Source organism: Brachycentrus maculatus, unplaced genomic scaffold (genome assembly GCF_059751285.1).
Source record: "Brachycentrus maculatus isolate JH-2025_06_01 unplaced genomic scaffold, ASM5975128v1 h1tg000129l, whole genome shotgun sequence".
Taxonomy (NCBI): domain Eukaryota; kingdom Metazoa; phylum Arthropoda; class Insecta; order Trichoptera; family Brachycentridae; genus Brachycentrus; species Brachycentrus maculatus.
In genome coordinates this window covers 236,707-264,606 of record NW_028280882.1, presented here as the reverse complement: position 1 = coordinate 264,606, position 27,900 = coordinate 236,707, and the positions used below count along the sequence as shown (strand labels likewise).

The 27,900-nt window shown below is 32.6% G+C and overlaps 3 protein-coding genes across 8 annotated transcripts in view; 1 reads left to right on the top strand and 2 right to left on the bottom strand.

The window, feature by feature from the left end:
• Positions 1-11,760, top strand: part of LOC148309343 (rhomboid-related protein 3-like) — a 289,455-nt gene extending 277,695 nt beyond the window's left edge. The window contains exons 8-9 of the mRNA XM_088260221.1: positions 6,900-7,168; positions 7,721-11,760. Of these exons, the coding sequence (XP_088116347.1) occupies positions 6,900-7,168; positions 7,721-8,019 (568 nt within the window). The 3' untranslated portion in view covers positions 8,020-11,760. The remainder of the gene's footprint in view (positions 1-6,899; positions 7,169-7,720) is intronic.
• A 1,157-nt stretch (positions 11,761-12,917) lies between these two features.
• On the bottom strand, positions 12,918-17,826 carry PGS1 (Phosphatidylglycerophosphate synthase 1). Its single transcript, XM_088260215.1, has 5 exons — positions 16,759-17,826; positions 15,426-15,637; positions 14,138-14,208; positions 13,922-14,017; positions 12,918-13,602 (listed from the first exon to the last, which is right to left on the bottom strand). Exons 1-5 carry the CDS (start codon positions 17,603-17,605, stop codon positions 13,353-13,355), a joined length of 1,476 nt encoding a protein of 491 aa, XP_088116341.1. The 5' UTR covers positions 17,606-17,826; the 3' UTR covers positions 12,918-13,352.
• A 6,984-nt stretch (positions 17,827-24,810) lies between these two features.
• Positions 24,811-27,900, bottom strand: part of step (cytohesin steppke) — a 149,486-nt gene continuing 146,396 nt past the window's right edge. For 3 of the 6 annotated variants that reach the window (XM_088260209.1, XM_088260206.1, XM_088260208.1), the window contains exon 9: positions 24,811-26,726. In XM_088260209.1, the coding sequence (XP_088116335.1) occupies positions 26,570-26,726 (157 nt within the window). In that variant the 3' untranslated portion in view covers positions 24,811-26,569. The remainder of the gene's footprint in view (positions 26,727-27,900) is intronic. The other 3 variants (XR_015837560.1, XR_015837558.1, XR_015837559.1) reach the window with 2 other exon arrangements.

Here is a 27,900-nt window from a genome sequence, read left to right as displayed (position 1 = left end):
ATGAGATAAATATCTGCTGCCCAAAGACGACACTTCATTTCCTTTGTCAATTCTAGCTACATATATTCATAATGTACACATCACTACTCTTCATCGCTGTCCACCGTACGCGCAGGAGGCCGGAAATACACTGTCCATCACACGGTCACACTTTACGCTACTTTTATTTGATTTATTTATATAGTCACCCACAACGAAGGGTTGATGGTTCCAAGAGTGAACAATTAATCAAGAAGTAGAACATTTCAATATATAGTTCCGAGCATTTTTTGTGTTCGGCGGAGGTAAGAGCCCAAAGGCAATGTAAAGGAATGGGTAAATGATCAAGAAGTAATATTGTAAAAAATAATTTTCATATTTTTTTGGACATTATGTTATCATCATATTATTATCAAACTCTTTATTAGCACCATTGAGGTAGTATTTTACGAAAATGGCGCTTTATACATTGTTATAATTTATTATTGGTATTAAAATAGATAAATAAAATATAAATAAATAAAAGAATACCTATGTAAAAAGTATGTAAAGGTAACTCCACTGACAAGACACTTAAGGTAGCTTGGTGGGTCTCAGCAAACAATCTAATTACTATGTATTTATAACTATGGTATACGTATATGTATTTTCAAAACATAAATGAAACTCAAAATTCTAAGTCAAGTCAATTTAATTGGTATACTGGCGCTCAGCTACCTAATGTTTTTAGTAAATCTTTTTATTTTTATGTTTTCCGTATGAGCGCTACAGTTTAAGGCCTCAGTAAGTAGTTTTCGTCTCATGAATATTTTACTATCACTTAACTTTTCCTAACTCTTCCCGTTCGAATTTGGCAGCATAAAAAGTCTCAAACGTTTCGCAAGTATAACGCGAGCCCTAGTTTATTGGGAAATGTGTTTTTTCTTTCCTAAAAGGCTCACGCGATGTTTGAATGCCTTGGAATAATCCAGTTTATATCCCATCAAAAGCTTTCACGAAAATCAGACTTTCCCCTACCTTGAACTATTTAATATATTAAAGTTTATTATATTATTAATATTTTTATCTTAACCTAATTTGCAATATACATAACTTAGCAATTCCCAATCTTTCATCTTTCTAAAATATAAAAATAAATCGTTCTAGTTTATTTTTATGGTATTTTTCTGTTGGCGGAAGTAAATGACATTCAGATAGAGCGCGACACGACAAATTAGGATCCGAAGCTATATATACATTCTGAAAATAGATTAGTAAAATAATCAGAGTGGGTTCTTTGATAAACCAAACGCAATCTTTAGTCACAACATTTTGGGTATGTGCAAATCCTTGTGTTCACAATTCTGGGTTTTTCCACGTAGGAGTTATTTTTACATTTTTGATATCTCAAAATAGATGAAGAAGAATATGGAAGTATAGGTATTTATAGGGCTTACCATAAGTGATCTGTCGTAGGCCAGTTTACCATAAGTGATCACTTTATACACCTGGTACATTCAATATTCTACCAGTGATTGACAACGACATTACTCAAATTACAAAGTAAAAATTACTCAATAAATAATACAGTACAAAAATGAAAAAATAGCTAAAACTGTAAAATAACTCTGAAGTGGACAAACCCAGATTTATGAACAAGGATCTGGACACACCGAAAATGCTGTGAATAAAGTAACTGGTCACATTTTAAGCGTCATAAAAAAAATTATCATGTTTTTAAGCGTCTATAAAATATTTTGGCAAGGATCTTGCATACAATTAAAAGGGTCTCTGCTAATTTTTTTTTACTAAAATCAATCATATATCGATACTGCCCCAAACTCGCGAATGAAATCTTTATATTATTTTTTTATATCCTCTTCCATGTTAATTATATTCCCGTTTGATTTTAAGGACAAAGTTATTTATGTCGATATTAATCTTAAAGTAGCATTCTCATTCAACGAGTGTTTTGCAATACCACACATTTTTTGTCCGCTCTCTTTTTACGTTCTCAGAACGTCACCAGAAATATCCTCCCTCATGAAGCGCCTTTGAGGGGGTTCCGTAACTGCGATTTTGCGCCTTTTTATGTTGGAACTATTTAAATACGTTTTTAATGTTCGGAACCGAAATAGGGGATCCCTTCATTTTTTGCCCAACGGTTAAAAATACTTTTGACAAATTTATTAGGATCATAATTATTTTGACACAGACATTATGCACCCGCGTTGAAATACCTACGAATTTAGATTTTTCACGATAGTAACATACAAAGTATCCTACGCGGGTTTTGATTATATTCACGAATAATATTATCATGATCTCTCAGACGAATGTGCGGCGAAACGATGTATGATATAATGGTGATGAAAATGAAGAATGCAAGGCTGAGATAAGCATTATCGGTAACATTAAGAAAAGGGTCAAAACATCTGAATGCGATGGTTTGGGCATGTGAATCGAATATGTGAAGAAAAAACAGTTGAACAAATTTATGAGGCAAATGTAGTTGGAAAAATAAACAGAGGAAGACCGAGGAAAATTTGGCATGATCAAGTATTTCAAATACATGATGATGCCAAGTTTTGGAATGAATGTGAACCAAAGAATGTGGCCAGGTCGGGGGTGTATGAGGAGATGCATGATTATGGAAGAGGCGAACATTGTTTGCACAAACAGATTGGTATAGCGTTCTGTTCTCTCTGCCTACCCCTGCGGAGATGGTTAGTTAGTTAGTTTCAAGATTAAAGCGCCCATTGGATTTGAAATGCGAATGAATCTGCATAAACTCATTAAGAATCAAATTAACTTTTTTTATCTCAATCTATTTTCCCATGCCTTTATTTGTTTATTCATCGAAATGGATTTGGATGTACTTTAAGTTTGGAAGTAAGTAAAATTTACGCAGCCTAGAAAATGAGCAGTCAGGTCGCTAGTCCGCTCGATCCGCATGAACAAGTCAGATAGGTAATTTATTTTTCCGCAATCGGTATTTCGTGTGTCATGGCGCTTAGTCATATTTTTCAATCTTGACAAACTTTCTCCATTAACTTCCAACCCCCCGAGAAACGGTAAAACGTTATCGGCGCAGTAATAATTAATCATTACTCATTACGCATTTATCACGTTGAAAAATATATCGGCACCGGCCGAGCGGAAGGGGAATATACCTCGACTAGGAAAAACAAAAGATAAGGGTCCGTATTGCCAGTAAATAAAATTGAAACGCTTTTCCCGAACGCGATCGGCCGTTATTTTCTTATTTTCTCATTTATTAATTAATTTCTTTAAACATATTACAAACATAAGTCACATAAATCGACGGCCTCTACGTAAAGTACTCTATCTGCAAATTTGTTACTTTACAGGAGAGAGCTTAGAAGATTTTTTCAACGTATTCTTTTTTATTAATTAACGGTTTTATCGGAAATTCTAAAATAGTATTATTCATTAAAAAACATGATAATATAATGTATTAAATCGTTTTAAAACTATATTCTTTGTCAAAATTAAGTAGTTAGCGTTTTAAGAGTTCAGTTCATTTAAAAAATTCGATGTAGATAGCGTCTTACACGCCTGAAAACTAGGCGTAATTTATTTTATATATTTTTTTGTTTGTTTAAATTCGTAGATAACGGTCAGTTGATAACGTACACCAAATATCTCAAAATTGACAAAAATGTAGTTAGAGCACTTTACGTAGGGCACGTCGAATATAATACTCTCGATGAGTTTTTTCCATTACTCATTTTGGGACATGGAATTAAGGATATCCCCCTTATTGTATACGATATACCTAGCAAGCTTGACTGTAGTAGTCTTCTTCATCAAACCCTTACCTGCACCCCAATGATGCATAGGGCACTTCATCATATGCAGTGTTATCTTGATCGTTAACACACGAAGAAATGGTGATCAGCCCGCCGATTCAGGTACAAGTCTAGGGTTAATATTTAGGATATATTAAAGTGAAAAAAGTACTTTTATTTACTTGACCCCCCCTGGGTTTCGAACCCGGGACTGGAGAACGGTAGCCGAGCGTACTGACCTACGGAGGCGGACAAAAATTGCGGAGATAAGGAGGAGAACATTGAACTAATCACTAACACAAATATCTTTCCATAGAGTACTTTTTCAGTCTGACTGGGTGCTATTTTATATATGTCAGGCAGCTGGTTAATTTGCGTATAGGATATATATTGTAAGGACCTCACTCCAAACTCAGTTGTGTTTATCGAATACACATGTATTTAATTATGTTCTTGTCGATGTTTCTCTATCTATTCAAATGGAACGTTTTCCTTTTGCGAAAAGTGACGGGGTTTATATGAGTCTACTAGCGACTGGCTATTAGATTTTCATGAAATTTCGTAATTTCGCCTTTGTAGTTGGTGTTGTAGCTCACATTGGCTCCGCTTCGTCTATATTTCCCGGCTTGTGTATTTATTTCCAAGTACCTGCGTAAATAATTTATAATATTCCATTTGCAATTTCGTTTGACACCTTTTGTTGGCCGGGAGTCGTACACTTTCCCGCCTATCAACACGCAATGTTCGATTTTAGCCAAATTAATCCCTACTCGTATGACGACACAGCAAGCTTTTCGCGAATTTGTAATTTTGTCGTCTGAAAGTTCACGTCCTTACGTGTGAATTGAGCTTACAAAACCGTAATTTAAAATTGGATTATACGATCTCTCAGACGAATGTGTGTCAAAATGATGTATGATAGATGTTCGAATGGTGATATACGGAAATTATGCAAGCTGAGTTAAGCATTATCGATAGAATTAAGATTGGTGGCTGGAAATGGTATGAGCATGTAAATCGAATGAGTTGAGTAAGAATGGTAAAACAAATTTGTTTAGAAGCACAGGAAGACCGAAAATAACTTGACATGATCATGTATTTCAAATACTTAAATGTGGTCAGGTCAGGAGTCGGAAGAATAGTCAATCGGTGGTGTGTGAGGAGATGCATGATGTGGAAGATGCGAAGATTGTTTTCAAAGGCAGATTGGTGTGGCGTTCTATTCTCTCTGCCTACCCCTGTGGAGAAGCGATGAGTCAGTCAGTTAAATTTAGATCTCCATTTTTCATCGTCATTCGTTTAAGTTTTTTTTTTAAGTACTCACTTCAAAATAAGATGTTATTTTTTATAGTCTTATTTGTGAGTAAATATTCAAATAATTTTGTATACTTTAGTTTTGACAAATTGATTTATAATATGGCATTTATGTCAGGAAGAATTAGGGCGTTAAAAGCTTCAACCCTTTTTTTATATTAAAAAGTGTTACATACAAAAGGGTTTCACCCTTCATTAGTCGTTCAAAAAATACGTGAGTTTTTATTTAAGGGATCGAAATGGTGTCGAATAGAATTTCGTAGCGCCATCGAATTTTCATTTTTCATTTATGAATATTTTCATTTCGAATTTTCATTTTTCAATAATTATTGTTCATACAATGGCTGTCCAAATCTAATGATTTGGACCAGTGACAACAGATTGTTTCCACGGACTTCCGGAAACCCCTCATTTATCTATTTTAGATACTTCATAAATATATTTTCACTTGCCAAACAAATTTAATTAGTCTCGATTTTCCCATCGATAATGATGTGATGAAAAATGTCGTCTGTCGACCTTTTTTTAGACTCGCCGGTCAATAGAGAAATATTTTATTTATTTATTTCTTAAGTTAGCTTATATTACAACTAATATAAACTATTTTTTACACTTGATTTACATCATCTATATTGTATACATCTTACAGTAAACAAAACATTTTTTAAATTCTTTCAGACTCTTTTCATTCTTCATACATTAGGCATCTCATCATACATTTTTAAACCCTTATACATTAAACAATTTTGCGACTCGGTTGTTTTCAACAATGGCAGTCTAATTTTATCCTTAATATTACTAAAATTAAGAAAATTTGTGTTTAAAACTATTTTATCCTTAAAATATTAGAAATATGAGAAACATCCTTAAAATATTAGAAATAGAAATATGACGATCTTTTTGCTACCGCCTCTGAGAATTCGCTATTCCAGTGAAGGATGACACCACTTTTGATAGGATTAGATTCGATTTCTGATGTGGTAAAATACCTGACTGTTTGTTTTAAGATGTCCTCAATATCTTGAGTTATTTCCTTATTAACCGCCATCAGCGGACTAAAGGTTATCGAATAACACACGTGCTTGTCACGCGCGACAATATTTTTGGCCCCGCGCCAGTTGGTATAATATTAATAATAATTTTTCGTAAAATACTACCTCGAGGGCGCTTTGCTGTGGTTTAGTTAGAAAAAATGGGATTGTGGAATGATTTATCAAACAAATGTGTTTTTAGTTTTTTTTTCTAATGATCACATCATTCTCACTGTTTCTAACTACTGGTAGAAGAGCATTCCATGCCATCGGTGCCACAACGGGAAAGGCACGCTTGCCAAATTTATCACTGTAGAAAGTTAGAAAACTACTCGGCTGTCCAAACTTAGAACACAGTAAGGGACATTTTTTGCAGTACGTTTTTTTGGCATTTTTGGACTAATTAGAATCTACTTAGTTCTAAAATGCAAAAAAAAACGAACTACAAAAAAATGACCCTTACTGTGGAAGAGTATTCCACGCCACCGGTCCGCAACGGCCAAGGCAGGCTCGCCAAATTTGGTGCGCTGGTTGCGAGCTGGTAAGATCACTTTACCCATAGTTGTTGTAGTCAATTTACCAAGCAATTCGTCTGGGATACACAGTTCTTTTAGATGAAGAAAAGTTTTTTTAATGGATGGGTTCGAATAGAAACCGAGAGTTTCTAAACCGGACCTAGGAATGTGGCGGGAGCCTTCAGAGTTCTTTTAGATACACATAAGTATTGATTTATGCATGAGCAGACCCTAGGAGACGATGCCTAATGTTCGTGTTGTCCCCCCAGATGGCTGCACCTCGGCTTCAACCTGTCCGTGCAGACGGCCGTGGGGCTGCCGCTGGAGATGGTGCACGGGGGCTCGCGCGCGGCCGCCGTGTACCTGGCGGGCGTGGCGGCCGGCTCGCTGGGCACGAGCGTGTGCGACCCCAGCGTGTGCCTGGCGGGCGCGTCCGGCGGCGTGTACGCGCTGCTCGCCGCGCACCTCTCCAACGTGCTGCTCAACTACCACACCATGCAGTGGGGCGCCTTCCGGCTGCTCGCCGTCTTCGTCTTCGGTCAGTACCCCCTTACCCTGCATAATGTATATGATGAACCTAACCTCAGTCCAGTACCGGAGGCTTGCCCTAATCAGAGGTGTAATTCTCCTAGTACTTGATGTAACCTAACCTAACCATACATTCACCGTCTTGACGTTCGGTTAGTCCAGTACTTGAGGTTTTCCCTAACCAGAGATATAATTCTCCTAGAATATATTTTCTCACAACCACCATAATGGAGATTATATTATGGATCCAGAAGGATGTCTACCTTGATGTAACCTAACCAGCCGTTATTACACTCAGTGAGTCTAGTACTGAAGGTTTCCTGTCAGCTCTGCATGTGCATGTAGCAACGAGTATGTAGCTAGCCTATCTAGAGCCATGCAAAACAAATCCTCGACGCTAACTACTTCAATTTAGCCTTTTTTAACCTAACTTTACCTTAACTAAAGCCTAATCTGGTTATAATCCAAACCTCATTACATATATCATGGTTGCACACATACAAACCTTTTATTTAAACAATTTGTAGTTAGATTTTAAAATATATATTTTTTTGTTTTACAGCATCGTGCGATGTAGGCTTCGCGATATATTCTCGCTATGCGGCAGAAGGAGGCGCCGGACCCCCCGTGTCGTACGTGGCGCACCTCACCGGAGCGCTAGCGGGGCTCACCATAGGGCTCCTGGTACTGAAGAACTTCGAGCAGAGGTTGCATGAGCGCCTGCTGTGGTGGGCGGCTCTGGGGGTCTACGCGGCGTGCACGCTGTTCGCGGTCCTGTATAACCTGATGGGAGCCAGCAGTCCCCCCGCCCTGCCCGTCCCGGAAGCGCAAGCCCAGGACCTTCGAGGGTTCGGGTTTTGATAATAAACCCCCAGAATAGGAATTTTAATTTTCTACGTTAATGTTATTTCTCCGGGGACGTTTCAATTCTCCCCGCTAGGAAGAGTGCCCTTTTCGGATTGATGCGGATAAAATGCTCAAGTATTTTATAGTTTATTCTCGGAAAGTATCGGTTTACTCCGGAACCTTTCCGAGATTCTAGCAACAATGGACGAAGTAGATTTTTTAAATTAAACGTATTGTGATAAGACGACATCCCGGAAAAGGCACTACCGAGAAAGTCGTAATATGAAATTATAACACAAACATGTGGTGTGTTTTGTTGTGATTAAACATTATTATGTTCTTAGATCTTAAATCTTATTAGATTGATATCTGATTGCGCTAACGTATTGTTAATGGGTCAGTTTTCCACAAAATGCCTAAATTTTCAACACCAATGGTATGAAATAATTTTTTTAAATGCGTAATGTATTTCTGAGCTTTTTTAATAATGTTAGATTGTTTTGAAATGAACTTTTATGCATGTCGTGCATGTAACGTATTCATCTCGCGCTTTAGATTTGATGTGATAAACTGCATTATTGTTTCTGTAATAGGGTATCTGAATTATGACACTCGGTATCGGTTCGACCTCGCAGTAGTGAGCACAAAGAATGCAAACCCTGATGACATTTTGTATATTTAATTTGTTAATATATTATTGTAAGTTGCACTAAAGTTCCTCATATACTCTTAATTTATAGTTAGTGTAAATGTATCAAGGAACAGAGTCAACGTGGCTTATGCCAAATAGTTAATACCAAACCCTGTCAAGTTTCAACGGGTGTTATAAGAAGACTGTAGACTATACGAGAGGTTGATGACGTTTTGAGAACTAAGTAACATTCCGAGAGAAGGTCTATCCTGGAGATTATGTTAATATTTCTGAACTACAAGGTTTGCAACTGCTGCGCTGTTGGTTTCATCACTTCTGTTCGGTTTCTTCACACCTCCATAGATAGTACACCCCGACTATGTAATTCCTATATAAAGTATGTACGTATGTTTTTGTGCAATCTTTGGGTAGATACTCTCACTAAACAAATAAATTGGTATAATTAACGAGTAATTACAAAATGTAGGTACTTTTAAATCGAAGAACTTGAAACCACTGCAGCCTTGTTTTGGATGTAACATTTAATGATATTTATTGCATATTTTGAATATAGTTAGAGTTAAGACAACTGAAATAATATTATATATTATTAGATGTAAACATTGTTATATTTAAAGCACATGTAAAGTTCCCGGTAATTCGAAAACACGAACGAGCAACAAACCGAACAATCGAAAAAAACCTAACAAATTAATTATACCATGATTACACAGGTTAACTAATGGAATCCTATTTTTATTATTGTGTATTTGTGTTTACTTTTATCAACGGTTGCGCTCTTGGCTAATCTGTCATCACAAAAACTAGACTAGCGGCAAATTACAAAATCATAAAACAAAGTATTCACACTGCAAATAAATAGCTTTATAAAAATGAAATTTTCTGAATTTTGCATAGATTGGAGCGTGCACTTCCATCTCAACATTTATTGGCAAATTAGCAAAGAGAGCAATGTGTGTTATTATTTCCACTAACTGTATTTGTATCAGGTACAATAGAAAATTTTCAATTTCTGTGAGAGAGTGATATTATTTCAAGATTCAATAAAATAATTCGATTTTTTTTTATTCTTTAAAAATATTTTTGTTATTTTTAAGTAATGATGTAATAACCTTCTTTAGCAGTGCTCAGTATTATTGTTGAATTCGAAATATGAATGTGTTTTGCTTAATTTTGCAAAGATTTGTACATATAAAGTCAGTTCATAATTTCGTAAGAAGCAAGACTAGAAAGTAAGCCAAGTTTACCTACCTTAAATAATGTTTTTTTTTTGTATAATTGTGTGTTGTATATATATTATTGTGATAATATTTTTTTCCATGCATTATAACAAATATTTTTTATACAAAATTCAATATTTTCTATTCCATTTATGAATTCTTATTGTTTTGTAATACTGCTCAAAGTTATTATTTTTGATTTTGTATACTAACTGGTTATAATATTTAATAATAATAAATTGATGACACTTTTGTGCAAATTAAGAGATATAGAAATTATTATACATAGACACCCATCAAATAAGTTTTTTTTTTAAATTGTTACATCTATCTATTGTTTCTTATATACAATACATATTGTAAAATTACGCATCCCATTTATATAAATAATTGATTATTTTATAGTGTGGTAATTTTCATGATATTTCATCATGTTCTTGAATTTATGAAGACATTAATTTTGTAGATAATATTATTTATTCTTTGTCATGCTATTTGTAGATACGTGTTCATTTTCATTAGTCTAAATATACTTATATTGTCCAGAGTAACTCTGCTCATTCCTTCTGATGTTGAAAGCTAGAAATCTTCAGATTTACCTCATCCAAATTGCAATACTAAAGTACATTCCAGTTGACACACATCCAACTATTCTTTCGTCCATTGGGATTCCTAAATACATTTATATTTTATCTCATAGAACTCGCATTTGTTTATTAGTGAAATTCTGAAGGTTTTAAAGCTTCCAAATACAAAATAACACAGACAGTAAAAGTTCCATCTAAACTTGACATTAAATTGAAGTATGAAACCAAAGACTGAAGAGGTATACAATGTATATCTTTTATAATAAAATACTACGAAAATGTATTTATTGAAGAAACTAGTTTGAATGTTCAAGGTACTAATTCCGCTATAGTTTTGGGAGTTGCGTATTATTATCCAATTATCTACTCACCCTTTTAGAAATATATGTTTTGTATTTAGTCAATTATATTTACGTTTAACTGTAGTTAATTAACAATGAACCGAAGGAATTGTGCGAGTCATTAGACATCCTCATGTGTTTCTCCGTTACACCGTTCTCTCAAACATTTCATTCTCCAATAGCGCTATTATCTAAGTGCGATGAATTCAGAGACGTGTAGACAATACAAAACATTCAGAAAGGAAAACATGGGGGATGCGATCATACTAGTCAATTAATTCATATAATTAGATTTGAGGAAAAGTAAATAGGTGTATTCCAAAAGGTTCATTTCACTCGTGATGACTTTCTTCATGTATTTAAGTACTCCGTAAAATGGCATTTGTGTGTCTTCCTCAGCTGTAAGTAAAAGCACGACAGAAAATCACTTTTTTTTAACTACCTCCTGTATACAGCAAATGTACATATATTTCGGTGAAAATACGCACTGTATAAATAATACTTCTCTCGACTTGCTGTTGAATTGTGTACTGTTGTTTGATGTATTTGCTTACTCTCTATAATTCTTACCAAAGAAAGTTTTTTTTCAGTATTTCCCCATCTAATTTTTTAAAATGAATACTTAATTTGTATTTGTATATTTTGCATAATATGAATTTATGAAAATTTAATAATCTTGTAAATGCTTTTAATGTACCTATTTATTTTAAAATGTAATGCAACTAGAAACCATAATAAAATAACATTTTTTTAAATGTTCTTTAAATTCTCAACCAATTTTAAATATATATATATTTATACTAATATTAACATTGTTTCTCTTGAAGAACATTATTGAACATATTGTAAAGAAATAATAAAACAAATTATGTAATTTATTCATTAAACCTGTGTCCAACATGAAAATAAGATGATTTGTGTAATTATGTGTCTAATAAGTAACTATTATTTATAAACAGAAGTAATTTTGTAATAAAAAAGTTTATTAAGAAAGTAAATATTTTTTTTATTATCCCTTACCTTTAGGATGCTTTTCAAATAGGTCCAAGGAAGCTAATAAGAATTTAAATTTTGGAAATGCGTGTCCTTATTTACCAATATTAAGAGCAATAATTTGTGCTTTATATTTCTTTCCAGCATAAGTTTTTTTTTATGTAAAAAAAAAATAATAATAATATATATATATATATATATATATATATATATATATATATATATATATATATATATATATATATATATATATATATATATATATATATATATATATATATATATATATATATATATATATATATATATATATATATATAGGCAGGCGCTGTGTGGGTAGATGCTCGACTGCCAAACTGGCGTCTCGGGTTCGATTCCCGCCAACTGCAAAATGAAATCAAGAAAGATTTATTTTCAATTGATCTCGGTGTTTGTGATGTATTCTTGTATTCACCTTCCCTATCCTTACTATCCTACCTGCAGACAAGCATCTAAAATAGATGCTTTGCGGGTTATTCCTTCCATTTTTTAATGATTGAATGTGAAAACCCAATAATTTAATTGAGTTTTTATAATTATTAATTAATGATTTAATACAGTTTTTTAATTCAACCACCTATGTGTATGTCTACAACATTTTGAGTGTGTCCAAATACTTGTTCACAAAATCTGGATTATCTCCAATTACAGGAGTTATTTTCATATTATTTTTTGACATCTCATCAAAGATGAAGAAGAATATGGAAGTCTCATGTGTGTGATTATAATCCAGGATTCGGACCTCACATACTAGAGTTTCTGCTTCATAAAAAAGCTTCTTTACATCTCACCAATAGATGTCTCTAGTGAAGTTCTAGTGATTCAAGAACAAAGTTTCTAAATTGGTTCATATATATAGAACTTCCAAGAATTTGAGTAGTGTGGTTGTCAATAATGGGTAGAATTGGTGAATGTTACACGTGTGTAAAGTGATCACTTAAACCAGCCTATGGCGGTCGTCAGCCCCGTAAATGCCCAGACTTCCATATTCTTCTTCATCTTTGATGAGATGTCAAAAAATAATATGTGTATGTCAACAGTAAAACATGTATGCAAAAAAATAAAGAAAAAAACTACCAAAAAATAATAAAATGTATATTTATCTACAAAAAGGAACATTCAGATTTACAAAAATAATATACAATAACAGTTTTGATCACATACTTTAGTAAAAACTGGTAAGTTTTACCCGTAAAATACCTGTTTTACCTGTTCCAATAACAATATTGTTAGTTACATTGAGTTTAAACAACAAAGCTGATGAAAGTAATCAAATTACTTGGCATATAAAATTATTTTATCCATCAAATATTTTTATGTTGCAGAATAAGAGGAGAGTGTATAGATTAGTCTAAAATATAAAAACGCCGAGTATTATTGACATAAATAATGTCAGAATGCCAGCGAAACCATTCTACAAAATATCACATGAATCACAAATATTTATGTATGTAAATAACAAATAAGTATTTGGTCACGCCATTGTGGTTTTGTGCATAAAAAAATTAACATTTTTCTAGAAATAATTACGAAAAACTCCGACAGTCATTTGGACCCAAGTGGGAATTTTCCTTTTGAACAAGTCATCGGGATTCTTGGCCTCGCTGTGAAGTAGTTCACATTCCTGATGCAGTTTTCTTCTCAGAGCTTTGTTAGAAGTTATGATGGCCACCTGAGTCTCTAAATCACGATTCACAGATCTTTCACCAAAATTTGGAGATCCAATCAAAGTGAGCGAAGGTAACGACTCACCGGGAGGATAGTACCTAGAAAACGAATCAATGAGAAAACGCTTAATACAAAGTTAATCATTACATATGCATTTAAGAATAACTTTCACATCAAGAAAGCATCCCCCAGCAAAGCACACAAATCACAATTAACATACTTTATGGAAAAGTACATAGAACACATACCTCTTTTAGTCAAAAGAACTTTTAATATTATGCAATAAAATTGTACAACCTGCTTCCATTATCCAAAAAGTCATTAAAAATAGAAACTAATTATCTATGTAAAATTTTTATATCAGAAGTAAATAATTAAATATCAGCAGAATGGTTGAAAACATTGAATATCTCTTACCACAAGCCTTTTCCGTGATAAGTCCATCCGGGTTTTTCATATTCCAGCAACTTAATTCTATCACCCTGTCCTTTCGCATCAACATATTCATAAAATCTGCAATTAATTATTAAATAATACGGTATTATTGTTTGTAAATATTTTTCTGTTGAAAATATTACGTAACAGAAGATAAAATACACACACACACACACACACACATCTTAGTATACTTACTTTCTAGCTAGTAATGAATATGCATCAGGAACTCCACCGGCTGGACCTTTTGCTCCTTTGAATCCATTAGCCTGCAAAAAAAATATTTAGCATATTAAATCTATCATACTACACCAAACAAAGTTTGTTCGAGTTGGGCACAAACACAATTGTAATTCGATAATTAGGTTACACCAATGATACTCAACCTTTTTTTTCTTCGGGCCGCATACATATATTTGTAAAGCTACGCGGGCCGCAACACTATACTGGTATGACAAAAATATCATGAAACCCACCACCCCCGTTTTTTTGGAAAACCATTTGAGATTTATAAAAATATGACCAAAACAGAATAATAATAGCGCGCATATTTGTCTGTCAAATGTTTGTTTTTTGGGAATAAATCTAGCGTGTGCAGTAGCAACACTCTTATACCAGATCTGATGTTGACACGACAACGACCATCCTCTTCGGGTTTCCATGTCTGTACGTCAAAGTCGAAATAAATCTCAAGATATACGATTCTATATTTATAGAATGCCAGATTTTGTAAATCATGTTCCTGATAATAAATGTGTTGGGGGCCGCACAAAAAAGCTTGGCGGGCCGCAGGTTGAGTATGGCTGGGTTACACTTTAAAATGAACTGTCCTGTTTGGTTGTTCCAGACACGTATATACACGGGTTAGAATGTAGGCGCAAAATACCACATCACAACTAATGATTCAAGTTATAAATTCCAATAGAAATACTCTGCACTATGGAGGTCAGGTATGCCACGTAATCAGACTGTCAACAGTATCATCAATATTGAAGCTCAATGGGGGTAGTCCAACTGGCAAATTTCATAAACATTTTAAGCTAAATTGCTTTCCGGGTTATTTTAGTCTGATGTTGGTCGTCTTGCAATGTTAGATTATCGTTTTACACTGCTGGTTTTATTTGTCATACAATTATAAAGTCATAGATATGTTTAAATCTGATAAACTATGAGAGCGTAATATAAAACTTTAAAATATATTTGTATTTTATGAATAAATTTTCAAACAACAATATATGTATATAACAATACTCTATTATACGCTTCTGAGTATGGTGAATACTACACAGAAACTTTCATCACAAAATCAATACATATTTTCAAAGATATGAAGATTTATAACCAAATTCATAATTTTTCCAAAATATGTTTTTAAAAAAATCCCCACTCCTGGCACTAATTACCAAGCAGATCGCCTCGACAACAATGTGTTAAGTAATAACTTATTTTAAATAAGTTGTTATTTAAATCAGTTACTATGAGTTACATTAGGATGTGCCATCAGCAGGGAACAATCCGCTTCACAGTCGTTGACGAGAGCTCGGGCGTATTCCTCCGTGAGGTTGAAGTAACCAGTTGCGAGGCGGATACGAGCACCGGGCGGGGCGGTCCCGAGGAGACGGCAGGTCACTTCGCTGTCACACCGGATGTTCAGCCCGCTGGCCTGAATTAGGGGTACCACCCACGTGTCGGAACTATCTGAAATCAATAAGAAAAATTCAATTTAGGATAGACACTAAAAAATTCAAATGCATGAATTTGTCTCGATCATACCAATCTTATGATATCAATAGAATGATAAAGGAAAAACTAATTGAATCTACGTGGTGTTAACTCAAACATTATTCTGATGAAGGCGCAATAATCACATCTGTACTTCTAATAACAATAATCCGTACTTCTAACTATTTAGGGTAGTATTAAATCAACATTTAATACGTATTTTAAACTTGCTTAGAAATCGAACCTAGCACATCCACCACATCTAAATATGCATACTTTAATAATACAGATGTGGGCAACTGGTTGCATAATTCAATATAAATTACACTGAACTTTAAGGGTGTACTCTCAAATATACAATTCAGTACGCAATCGGCTGCACAAGAAGCCACGCCTGTTGTTCGCACGCAATTTATTTTAAAATAATATTGAAAAAACATTTTTCATATTTTTTTTACTCCTTACCTTTTAATAACTGTTCTCTTTTCAAAACCAATTTTTTTTTAAAGAAAAACTTATTTTTTCAGTACAAAAATGGTAATTTTAGTAAAAAATTCAATTATGTTAAATGTTACCCGGGTTTAAAGAAAATTAAGTTGTGGGGTATTGATAATCCCGCCTAAACGAAGAAGACTTTACTTCAAACTAAATTCAATATTTTGGTGATTAACAATGTATTTATCTTTCTAGACTACTGACATTCAATGACTGCTAGTAATTGCAGTGAATAAATAAGTTTAAGAATGTTTTTTTGACGTATTTCAACATTACTTCTAGTATGGGACCTTTAAATGCCTAAAAAAAAAAACCTAAAAAAAATTGTAAAGAAAACACAATTAAATTTAAAAAATAATCAGAAAACAGTATTACATAACATTACTTCACACACAGATAAAAAGAATTTCTTTTTTATTAAGACTCTTTGGAGGTTATGTCGATATTTCCGTTTTTCATCAATGTTTATTTATTATCATAACAAGGATGCCAAGAACCTAATAGAAAATATATAAATTATTGACAGTCAGGATCAGGAATATTAATGCGTTTTATGTTTCTTTCATATAAATGATTCTACTGAACATCTTCAATACACCTACCAAAGTGTTTCTGCCCTTTATCCCACTGAGTTTCCAAACAGTCCTGATAGAACCGTTCCACCTTCTTTTTGGCAAAATTCACAAACTTATTCCTGGTATCACTTTCCGGAGAAGGAGAGCCACTGGCGAGCGTCACGTTCCCGTTCTTCTGCAGCTGCAAACTGAACCCTTGAACCGCGGACACTAAGTTACAGTAGAAATCGGCCAAGTCTTTATCCTCAATCACTACATATCGATCTTGTCTATTTGTGAAGTAATCGTTAGAGAGATTCGCGCCACTAATTATAACCGTATTGTCTATCAAATACACTTTCATATGTTGGAGTTCAATTATTTCATTCCATCGTTGCGGTATAAGTTTCTTATACAACCCTCTCAAGTAAGGAGTGTGGTATAAAGATATCTGGCAACTTTGTTTATAACTTTGTAATAATGGTAACAACATGCTTTTAGAATTGATTCTACCTCTGGATCCTCTTTGGTAATCTAATAACACTTTAATTTTTACATTTCCTAAAGATCTTTTTAAATTGTCAGTCATCGCGGACACTAGGTTTTTTTCGAGTTTTCCCGTTCCGAAATACAAACTTGCGATTGTAATTCTTTCTTCGGCCTTTTCGCATTTTTTAAGGAACGTGTCGTAGAATTCTTTGGGTTCGTTTATTATCGATATGTTTCCCGCTTTCACTGGATAACAAGGCGCTACGGACATTAACCAGTTGAATGACTCCAACTCAGGCTTGCGGAACGAATACGCGTGCAAGGCATTTTTATTTGATATCATTTCGGGAAATATTTGAGGCTGAGATTGGATTTCAACCAGAGTACTGGTGAAACGCCTCCACATACTTAGTAATTTAGAAAATACGAAATTCGTAAAACATTTATCGCGAAACGAAAAACTACCGAAAAAATAATACTTAATTGGGAATGAATTTATGATAATTGAATATAATAATCATTTGGCCATCAATTCTAAATTTAAAAATGAATTAACATTGAACTCTACATTTGAAACGTCAAAGTCAAAATTTAACCAAGTTCAATGTTGCTAGTTGGTATTTTTATTCAGAATTTATTTAGTATTGCTATACTAAAAGACAAAAACATATATTTTTTATTATCTTAAATAACGGGGTACCTTGTATTTAGCTTTGGTTCTTATTTTCTCGATATAAATAATTTTAAAGTACCAAAACAAAATATTACTGTTTATCAAAGAAATAAAAAGAAATAAAAAAAATAGATGATGTAAAAATACTTAAGAAAAAAATTAAACCTCTTAACATTTAAATCTTGAAAAAATATACAAAAAAAGACTATTTTATCTTTTATTATATAACATTAAACCACGAGTGTAAGTCCCTCTCCAAGCACAAGAGCACAGTCTCTTTTATGGAGAGGCACAGCGAATCGAAATATAAAAGTTCTCCATATGTATAAATTATTCAAATGTATTATGGTATAAATAAAAATGTAAATATATTAAATGAATAAAAAAATAAATTAAATCAAATTCAAGCTAAACCCAGTGGTGAGATTATGCCGGTTCTAATGGTGCCTAAAATTTTTAGAGTTACTAGGTTTACTTGGTCCGCCGCGTTGTAAATATATTTGTTCCTCATGAAGAGAAAAAAAAATTGGAAATATGATATAAAAATAGTGAAAAAATTTCGTTAAGTTATTGCACATAGTAAAAAGAATATCGTAAAAGATATACGCAGCATTTGGAGCATTCTCAGTTTTTATGTGAATGTTCTGTTTACGTGCAGAGTAAAAAACAAATAAATGAATAAATGTAAAAACTATTTATAGGGGGGTAGGGGTAGTACTTAACGTTTCTTGAAATTTTAAGCAAACCGATTCTTGAAATTTTTTAATCCCATCACTGGCTAAACCATATATTCGTCACGAGTTTTTGTACTCCGAAATCAATGTAGTTAAGGAGGAGGTGCGGCAAGGAGGTGAAAAACCTCGGATCGGTAAAAAGAACTCGAAAAAATCATTTAATGTGCAAAACATGCTATTTTGGTTCTGGTTTTTACTAACATCTGTTTAGTGGATTTTTTTCATCTCCGTGTTTTCCCTCATTACTGAGGGTCGTGACCCTTGTGGATGCAATGACTCTTCTCCAGTTATCCCTTGACTGCGCTGCACGTAGCTCTCCAACCACCGAAGTGCCTGCTGCTGCCTTAATTTGATTGATCCACTGTGCTAGGATCTTCCTCTCCCTCTTTCCCCTCCAGGCCACCAATCACAACCAGTCGTTCCAGGCTATCCTCGTTGCCACGTGCAAGGTGTCCAAAGAGCTGGAGAATCCGTCGGGTACAGACATTGGCCAGAGTCAAGCCATCCATGCATAGTTCCTGGCGAATGGACTCGTTGGTGCGTCTAGCTGTCCATGGAATTCGGAGCATGCGCCTCCAACACCCTATTTCAAAAGCGTAATTTTTTCCTTTCTGCTGCTTTTGTGGTCCATGGCCATGTTTCATTCTTTTCAGCAGCATAGAGGAAAATGGAGTGGACCAAGCTCCTGACAAGCTTCACCTCGGTGTTGTTACTCACACCCAGGTCTTTTCAAATTTTGTCTAATTAAACATGGCACTTTTGGCGATGGCGATATGACGTCTGATCTCTTCTTGGCAAGTTCCTTCATTGCTGATTTGAGATCCAAGGAACTGAAACTGTTTATTGTCTATAAACCTTCGAGTGAGTTTCCAAGATCACCACATTAATCTCCAGTCCCAGTGCCTTTCTCTCTGAATTGGTTTATCGATAAACTTTAAATTTTAACTTGGAGGTTTGAAAGTTGCTTGGAGGTCTTTTGTTTTGGAAAAAAAAAAAAAAATACATATATATATATATATATATATATATATATATATATATATATATATATATATATATATATATATATATATATATATATATATATATATATATATATATATATATATATATATATATATATATATATATATATATATATATAAAAGAAGTATAAAAGTAGACTGAATGCAGTCGAAATGCGATCTCTCAGAAGAATGTGCGACAAAACGATGTATGATAGATGTTCGAATAGTGAAATAAGGAAGGAATGCAAAGCTGAGATAAGCATTATCGATAAAATTGAGAAAAATGTGTTGAGATGGTTTGGACATGTAGAACGAATGAGTGAGGAAAGAACGATAAATCAAAGTTATGAGGCTAATGTAATTGGAAAAAGGAGCAGAGGAAGACCGAGAAAAACTTGGCATGATCAGGTATGCCAGGTGTGAGCGGTCAGTTTAGGAGTTAAAACAATCGACGGGTATGTATGAAGAGATGCATGAACGTGGAAAAGGCGAAGAATGTTTGCAAAGACAGAGTGGTGTGGCGTTCTATTCTCTCTGCCTACCCCTGCGGAAAACGGCGTGATGGTTAGTTAGTTAGTTAGTAATAAAAAAACAATTTATTTTTGGATTCTTTTTTAATAATGGAAATAATAATTAAAATAAAACAAAAATCCACTTGCCACATTACAATATGGTGTAACACTAAGATTTGAACCTTTGTTATTCGGTGACAAATTCATTTGATTTTAATATGATACCTCTTTAACTGAAGACATTGCATGACCATCGAAAAATGCCATATTTTTCATAAAAGTACACAAAAAAATTTCATTCATAATACATAATATTCAAGAGGTTTATTTACAGTATGTTTATATTATTTAAATCTTGGTAATCATGATCAAACATAAAAACATAAGTAATTACAGCAAAATAATGTTAATAACACAAGTCATTACTGCAATATCTTCATCATGTATTTGAAAAATATGGTTCAAGAAAACCAAAGTAGGTAAGTATATTTTATACCATTTTTATAGAAATATATTGGTTAAACAAGTAGTGTTAATGTGAGATAAACATACCTAACTATCACACTACACTACAGTATAAATATTTACCTACATAATCATATGTATTTTGATGGCGGAATTTTTCGATGCACATTTTTTGTATAAAATTCGAGAAAAATTGGCCATCGCTTACAAATTTGGGTAAAATAATGTTAACCAAAGGCACCAATGTTTTATTTTTATATTTATTTCAAAAAGCTATATTACTCTAATAAAACATACCATATAAAAAGCTTTGTAATCCAACAAGTACCAATAATAAATTATTATTATTATTTTACAAAACCTAATGATGGACATTAATTTTTACTAAAGTAAACAGTCATTGAATTATTTACAAAACAAGCGAGAACAAAATTAAAATTTACAATTAATATGCGCTCTAATAAATGTATTTATGTACAAAATTATAAAGTAATGTTTCTTAGCTAATTTGTCTATATAAGAATATTATGTGAATTGAAAAAAATAATATTTAAAATCATAATGAAACATGAACTCAAATTTATAGAAAATGCACAAAAAAAACCTAATTACAAAGAGGCATGTAATTTAATATTTGGCAAAAACTTTCAGGGATAGGTTATAGGTATTCAGAATATATTATAAAATAATTTATTTATATCATGTGATAAACATTGTCGCTTAAGGAATTTACAAGAAATAAAAGTTTGAATAAATTTCACAAAAAAAAAACTACTACCTATATTTACAAATGTGTATAGTATTTATTATAAATCACAAATAAATAATATAGTAAAAAAAAAGTAATATTAAGAAGAGAGTCTACAATCAATGTGTCAATAAAAAAAATTACGATCTACATATTTCTATATTATAAAAATGAAATCAATACATATTGCGATTGTTCTCCTTTTTATTGACATAAAAGAACTAGTGAAGTTTTTTTTTTTAAATCCAACAGTGAATATGTGTGAATATAGGCTCCTTCTCAATAATTATTGGAATATATATCATATAAATCAAAAATATGTACAGCAAAATACAATGCATAAAATAATTGTTTACAAATGAAATTCAAAATATTTGTGATGTAATCAACATTAAAATAAATAAACTGCGGATAATTATTTACATGACCAATCAATATTAGAAAGTATTACAATACATTGTTAATATTTAAGTCAGTTCATTTTATACAATATAATATATATCAAGGGTAAAGCGTCATAAGAAAAAATCAACCAAAAATGTTGTTTTCTGATGTTAACACATCCATACGTAGCTTTGTCACTGAGGCTAAAAAAATAGTATTTTTTTTCATCCTTATATGCAATTTTAAAATGAAACAATACACATATGGACCTTAATCTTAAAAAATGTTGCTAACGTCAAATTTATATGTAGTAATAATTTTAAATATAGAAAAATGGATTGGAAGATACAGATATGTTTTCGAAGGACTTGATCTGGGTAAAAATAATTTATATACTAATTTTGAATTAAAAATTTCCTAAATATCGTAATAATATCGTCCTCATACAGGAGAAAATGACCGAGTGCATTTTTTACAAAAACGTAATTATTGACTATTTGACATCTTATTAGCTTAATGTTGACCTGGAAAAAATCCCAAAGCGATTTTAAACATGGAAGTATAATATGTTGACTTCTTAAAAATGACTAACTGCATTGATGTTTATTTTGTTGCCAAGCAAAAGTGACTTAAATGGCCCTCCTGAACATTTTACATTTTGTTAGTTGCTCACTTTCTCCTGTACGACTACGATATATTCCCGTTTTAAACTGCATCACTTAATGAAAAAAAAATAAGGACAATTTGATAATTTATAAAAAAATTTAAGAGTGTGTTTTATTTATAAAATTAGGCATTAAGATCCCAATGTCTATGGATACATTTATCCATGAAAAACATATTTCCCAAAGATTCTTGGTAAATACAAGCAACAAAAAGTCTATCTGTAATATGATAACAATGTTTAAATTTTAACAAAAAAAAACTCACAAAATACTATTTTTTAAATGGTGATACATTGTTACAACACTGTGCCCTCAATTTATATTTTATAATATCATAAAAATCAATACGCTACATAATATGTATTTATGAAGCTATAAATGAATGCAAGTGTTTACTATTACATGTACATAGTACAGTTGTTATATTTTTCAGTACGTATATAATCAATTATATTATACATACTAAATAATGTTACCAGACCAGTTGATTGAATTAATAAACTGATCTGTGTTTATTTCTTACTAAATAAGCGACAATTAAACATTGAAGTATAACATATATCACAATCACTGAACATTCAATTCAAAATCATCAGATTAAAGCAGCATTAAACCATTCATTTGTCATTATTATATTCATGAGGATTCATTGGGCTGTCTATAATTAAAACCTAATTTTCATCGAAAATAGTATGTGATGTTTTTACACTAAAAAAATATATACATTTGCATTCTCATGTTATGCCAAAAAAAACTGCCTTGCTACCAAGTAATAATACGACATACTTTGGGCGCTTGTCCACAACCCGGAATTTTACCGTCCGGCAGTCTGGTATTGAAAAATGAAAGCGACTACGACAGTTTAGCATGATCAAATTTACGCGCAACGTGTTCGCGCACCGATCAAGAGCTCCGACCTGAAGAAAGATGGACAAAAGCACAAGCCAATCCAAGCCAATCGTCGTTTGAAAACGCTAACTGACGTGGTGGACGGTAAAATTCCGTGTAGTGGACAAACGCCCTTTGTGTTACAAAACAAGAATATTTTTTTTACAGAGCCGGAGAGCATAGTAGACGTACTAATTGAAACCATAAAATATATTTAAATCTTAATGATTTTAAAATGTAATATACCTGTTTTTAAACAAAAGACAGCAAATGAATTCTGCTAGTCGGAATAATATAAAAAAATGGTCATATAACTTTAGAAAAATTATTATGTGTTGTATGATATTGATATATTACAGAGATTCAAAAATAATTTGTCCAACATTATCTTAAATATTGATACACTTCAATGCATATTATTAAATCATATTAGAAACAAACATCATAGGTAGATATAAGATAATACAACTGGTATGAAAAACATTGAACCCTTTAGTATAAGTCGAATTTCAATAATGTTTTTTGAATATAATATTTGAATTGATATTAATATTATTCAATTTCAATCAGCACGCTTGTGTTTAGGACAGCAAAAAGGTACAGTAATGTCAAAATATATTTATATAAATCACAGTATTTTCTCAAAAGAATAATACAGCTTTCTTGTTGTGTTTTAAAAATTAAATTAAATTTATTCAGTTGAATAATACAGTAAAACTTTTTTTTACATGCCCCATTTTTACATTTTCTCACTTTTTACACCAATTAAATTCCATTTGTCTCCATACAAACGTTTCCCACAGTTAATGCCAGTAAATTACCATGGTTTTACGCACAAATATTCAAATATGCTGAAATTTTGTCAATATTACATAAATTGATAAATATTTTACACAAAACACGACATCAGGTACGTACCCTATGCGCATTCAATACCATTATGACAAAACAATGAGTAAACACCCTTGACGTCTGCATCTAAAATGCATGCGAGTGTAGAATAAATAAGCAAACACCTCTAAGGTTGTAAATTGAATTTCACATGAAGTTTGTATACATGTGCCAAACAGTAAGTAATATCCCGAACATTAAGGGAGAAATGCAAGTTAAGCTGTGCGCGACACGATAACTGAAGAAGGGAAAATTAACCAAATTGAAAATGTGCAACGAGGTATTGATATTTTTGATCTATTGCCACATTTTAGCATTTGGCTGTTTCAATTTATTGGTTTTACTTTTCCTCAGTTTTGTACTATTTTTTAACATCTGCAAAAAATGTAAAAATGGGGTTTACTGTACATAAAATGTTCGTATAATTTTAGAATGATTCCTCAATAAGACGAGCTATTTTTATATAACAGTCTTCTACAGCATGTATATCAGGTATATCATATTTTATTACAATAGAATGTTAAATTAGAAACTTCCAGAAATGAGTTAATATTGTATCACATGGTGCAAGTATATTACTTTTTTTTTCCAATTGTGCTTTTGAAAAACCTTTTCTCATCTCCAACACAATATATATTTACCAATTTGGCAACATTCAATCCGAATTACCATAACATCCGACAAATACAACATTTTTATTAGCTTCCTATCACAATTTCACTACAATTCTAAATGAAATATTGAAAAGTAGATACAACAGAATTATAACATCACATACAAAGGATATCAAAAGAATTGATAACTAAACTCAAGAAAACTACAAATAGAGTAACAATTTTCTATTTATCCATCTCTAATTATTAAATCAATGTAATATCTACGCTTCACCCTGTGCCTTGATTGTATTAAACATCAATCAACATTTTAAAATTATATTTTCAATATCATGAGTCACAAATTACTAGTGCTCCAGTGAAGGAGGAACATGTTAAAAGTGTCACTTCTGAGATATATACTCAAAATTTCAATTTTAAGAAAGAGTCAACTCAAGCATGCTCAGTAAACATAATTTACATTCATTCTCATACTTCACAAAATATTTTTACTAAACCGTTGGTCAAAATACTGACTCGTGTAAAAATATTGCATATTTATTATTCACAAAATTTAAATAAAAAATAAATTTAAGTAATTTGAAGTTACGGTACAATAAATTATTTGTATATAATACTTAACTGTTGAATTTATAATTGATATTTATTTGTAACTTTCAAATATGCATACTTATCCCTAAAGTGACTTCTTCAAAATATTCCTTTTCACTAAAAACATCACATAAAATGAGATTTTCAACTGAAAACTAAGCGGTTTCAGCACAAAAATAATTATTTGACTATGTGTAATATAACCAAAGCATAGTAATTTGAATAACATAACCGCCTTTAAAAAGGCAATTAAAAGATAATTTCATCTACCAATCACAAAAAAATATATTAAATTAATTATTAATGTACTAATAGACACATTGTCTTTAAAAACAAAATAATCATTTTATTAAATTATCAGATAAAATCTGTCATATTTTCACGTACATCTCATATAATGAGATCTATCAACTTTGTGATGTTTATGATATTACAATGACCAACGCTTCCTCGGTTGTATGTGAAAACTCATACGTGTTCATATCTTCCAAAAGATAGTCAAACTCCGTACTGAAAGCACCCGGCACTGATAGGCACCGTGGCATTTTTGGGCAGACGCTCGGCTGCAAAGCTGGCGTTGCGGGTTCAATTCCCGCTAATTACAAAAATGAATTCAAGTTTAATACTTAATTGGTCTGGGTGCTTGTGATGTATTCTTCTAAGGTAGATGATAGATACCTTCTCTACCCTTCTATCCTACCTGCAGACAAGCCTCTTAACACACTTCGGACAGGAAAGGTATTTCTACCCGTTTGGTCGATTAATGCTTAAAGACGGGAAGGGTATTTTTACCTTCTACGCCGGCCTCATTTCAAAGGCAGAAAAGAAGGAAATATCCAAGGTGGTTATATGGATAATATATACCAATCTCTTCGATAAGTCTTAACTATATGTACAATAATTATCAAATCCCGTCACCAGCGGTCCGCAGATGTAAAAAAATACCCATCCGAAATGAGTTAAAATAGAGGCTTTGCTAACCATTCCATAAAAATACATTAATCTCATAGGAGTTACTTGATCTGTGATCTTGATACCCAAACTAAACATGAGTCGGCCTTTTATTATTGTCTCGGACTGGTGGTAGTTGAAGAGCAGGACTGCTCAGTTTGCATTGGGTGCAAATAACCATCAGACAGTCTGATGTTTTAATACACCTAGCAGGGGCACTAAGACGAGTGCTACGGCCCCGCGGGGCTCAGTGCTGCACTGAATGTGCGGCGGATGCGATGACACCCGCGTGTTGGGCCTTCTTCTTCCTGTTGGCGAGCATGTCGTAGAACGGGTTGTGGCTGATGGAGCCCTGCAACCGGGATATCCACTCGTCTCGCTCTTCCTTGGTGGCCGCCGACATTCTGAAAACATTAAACACCTTTTAAAATACCGTCTAAAAACTAGTACTTATCTTCACTTAAAAACTGTCTATGTAAAAACAATTCCATAATATGCATGCGGTGTTTTAACACACTAAAGACAGAAAGGGTATTTCTACCAGTTCGGTCGATTGATGCTTAAGGATAGGAAGGGTATTTTTATCTTCTGCGCCAGTCTCGTTTCAAAGTGAGAAAAGAAGGAATTATTCAATGTTTTTTTTTAATGAATATTGTGTACCAATCTCTTTGTTAATGTCTAAACTATTATATACCAATCTCATTGCCAAGGTCTCAACTATGTTTTTAACACAATTATCAAATCCCGTCACCAGCAGTCCACAGGCATAAAAAAATACCCATCTGAAATATGTTAATAACTGCAATCCAAAATGAAAAATGTGATTCAAATTAATTCAAAACAGTATATGTTTTCAAAAAGTAAACTTTTATTATTTAATATTTGTAACAGTAAATAACACCTTATTATCGTATCTACATACAAACAACTAATGGTATATATATTTGTATAAACGCTATATCTCATAATGAGACATAAGGTCACATCCCATATTTAACCGTTTTAGTCCGGACCGTCGATATATCGACGCTTTATTACTGCGCGAAAACTGTGTACCGTCGGGATATCAACTTTTGCTCAGTTTGATTTCAGATATCGACCTGTGCAGGCGTGTTGCGGTGGGCAGGCGTAAATAATTTTTAATTTGTCAATAATAATCATAAATAAACTTTAAAAAAGTATGTCGCGGTGAAAATAACATTAATTTTAGAATTTTTTCCCAGTAAAAATAGTTTATTTCCCTCTTACGTCGAATTCGTCAAGTAGCGATGATGAAAACACTTGCGGAACTTGTTCTGCTGTGGAACTTGGAAAATGTTTCTTTTAGTGACAGTGAGGATGAAATCAGCATGTTTACAAATCCAAGAAAACGTATTTGTAGTGAAAGCACTACAAATACGAAGATAATTCTATTTCTTTGGACGGACTTGATACCGATACTTTCGTGCAACTTCCTTCCGACCTTAATTTTTTCATTTTCCATCTTTTATTTTAGTAGTTTGATATGTTCCCTACACACAACCGAAAGAATTACAAAAATCGGTCAACATTTGATGAAAATGTACACAATTTTGTGCA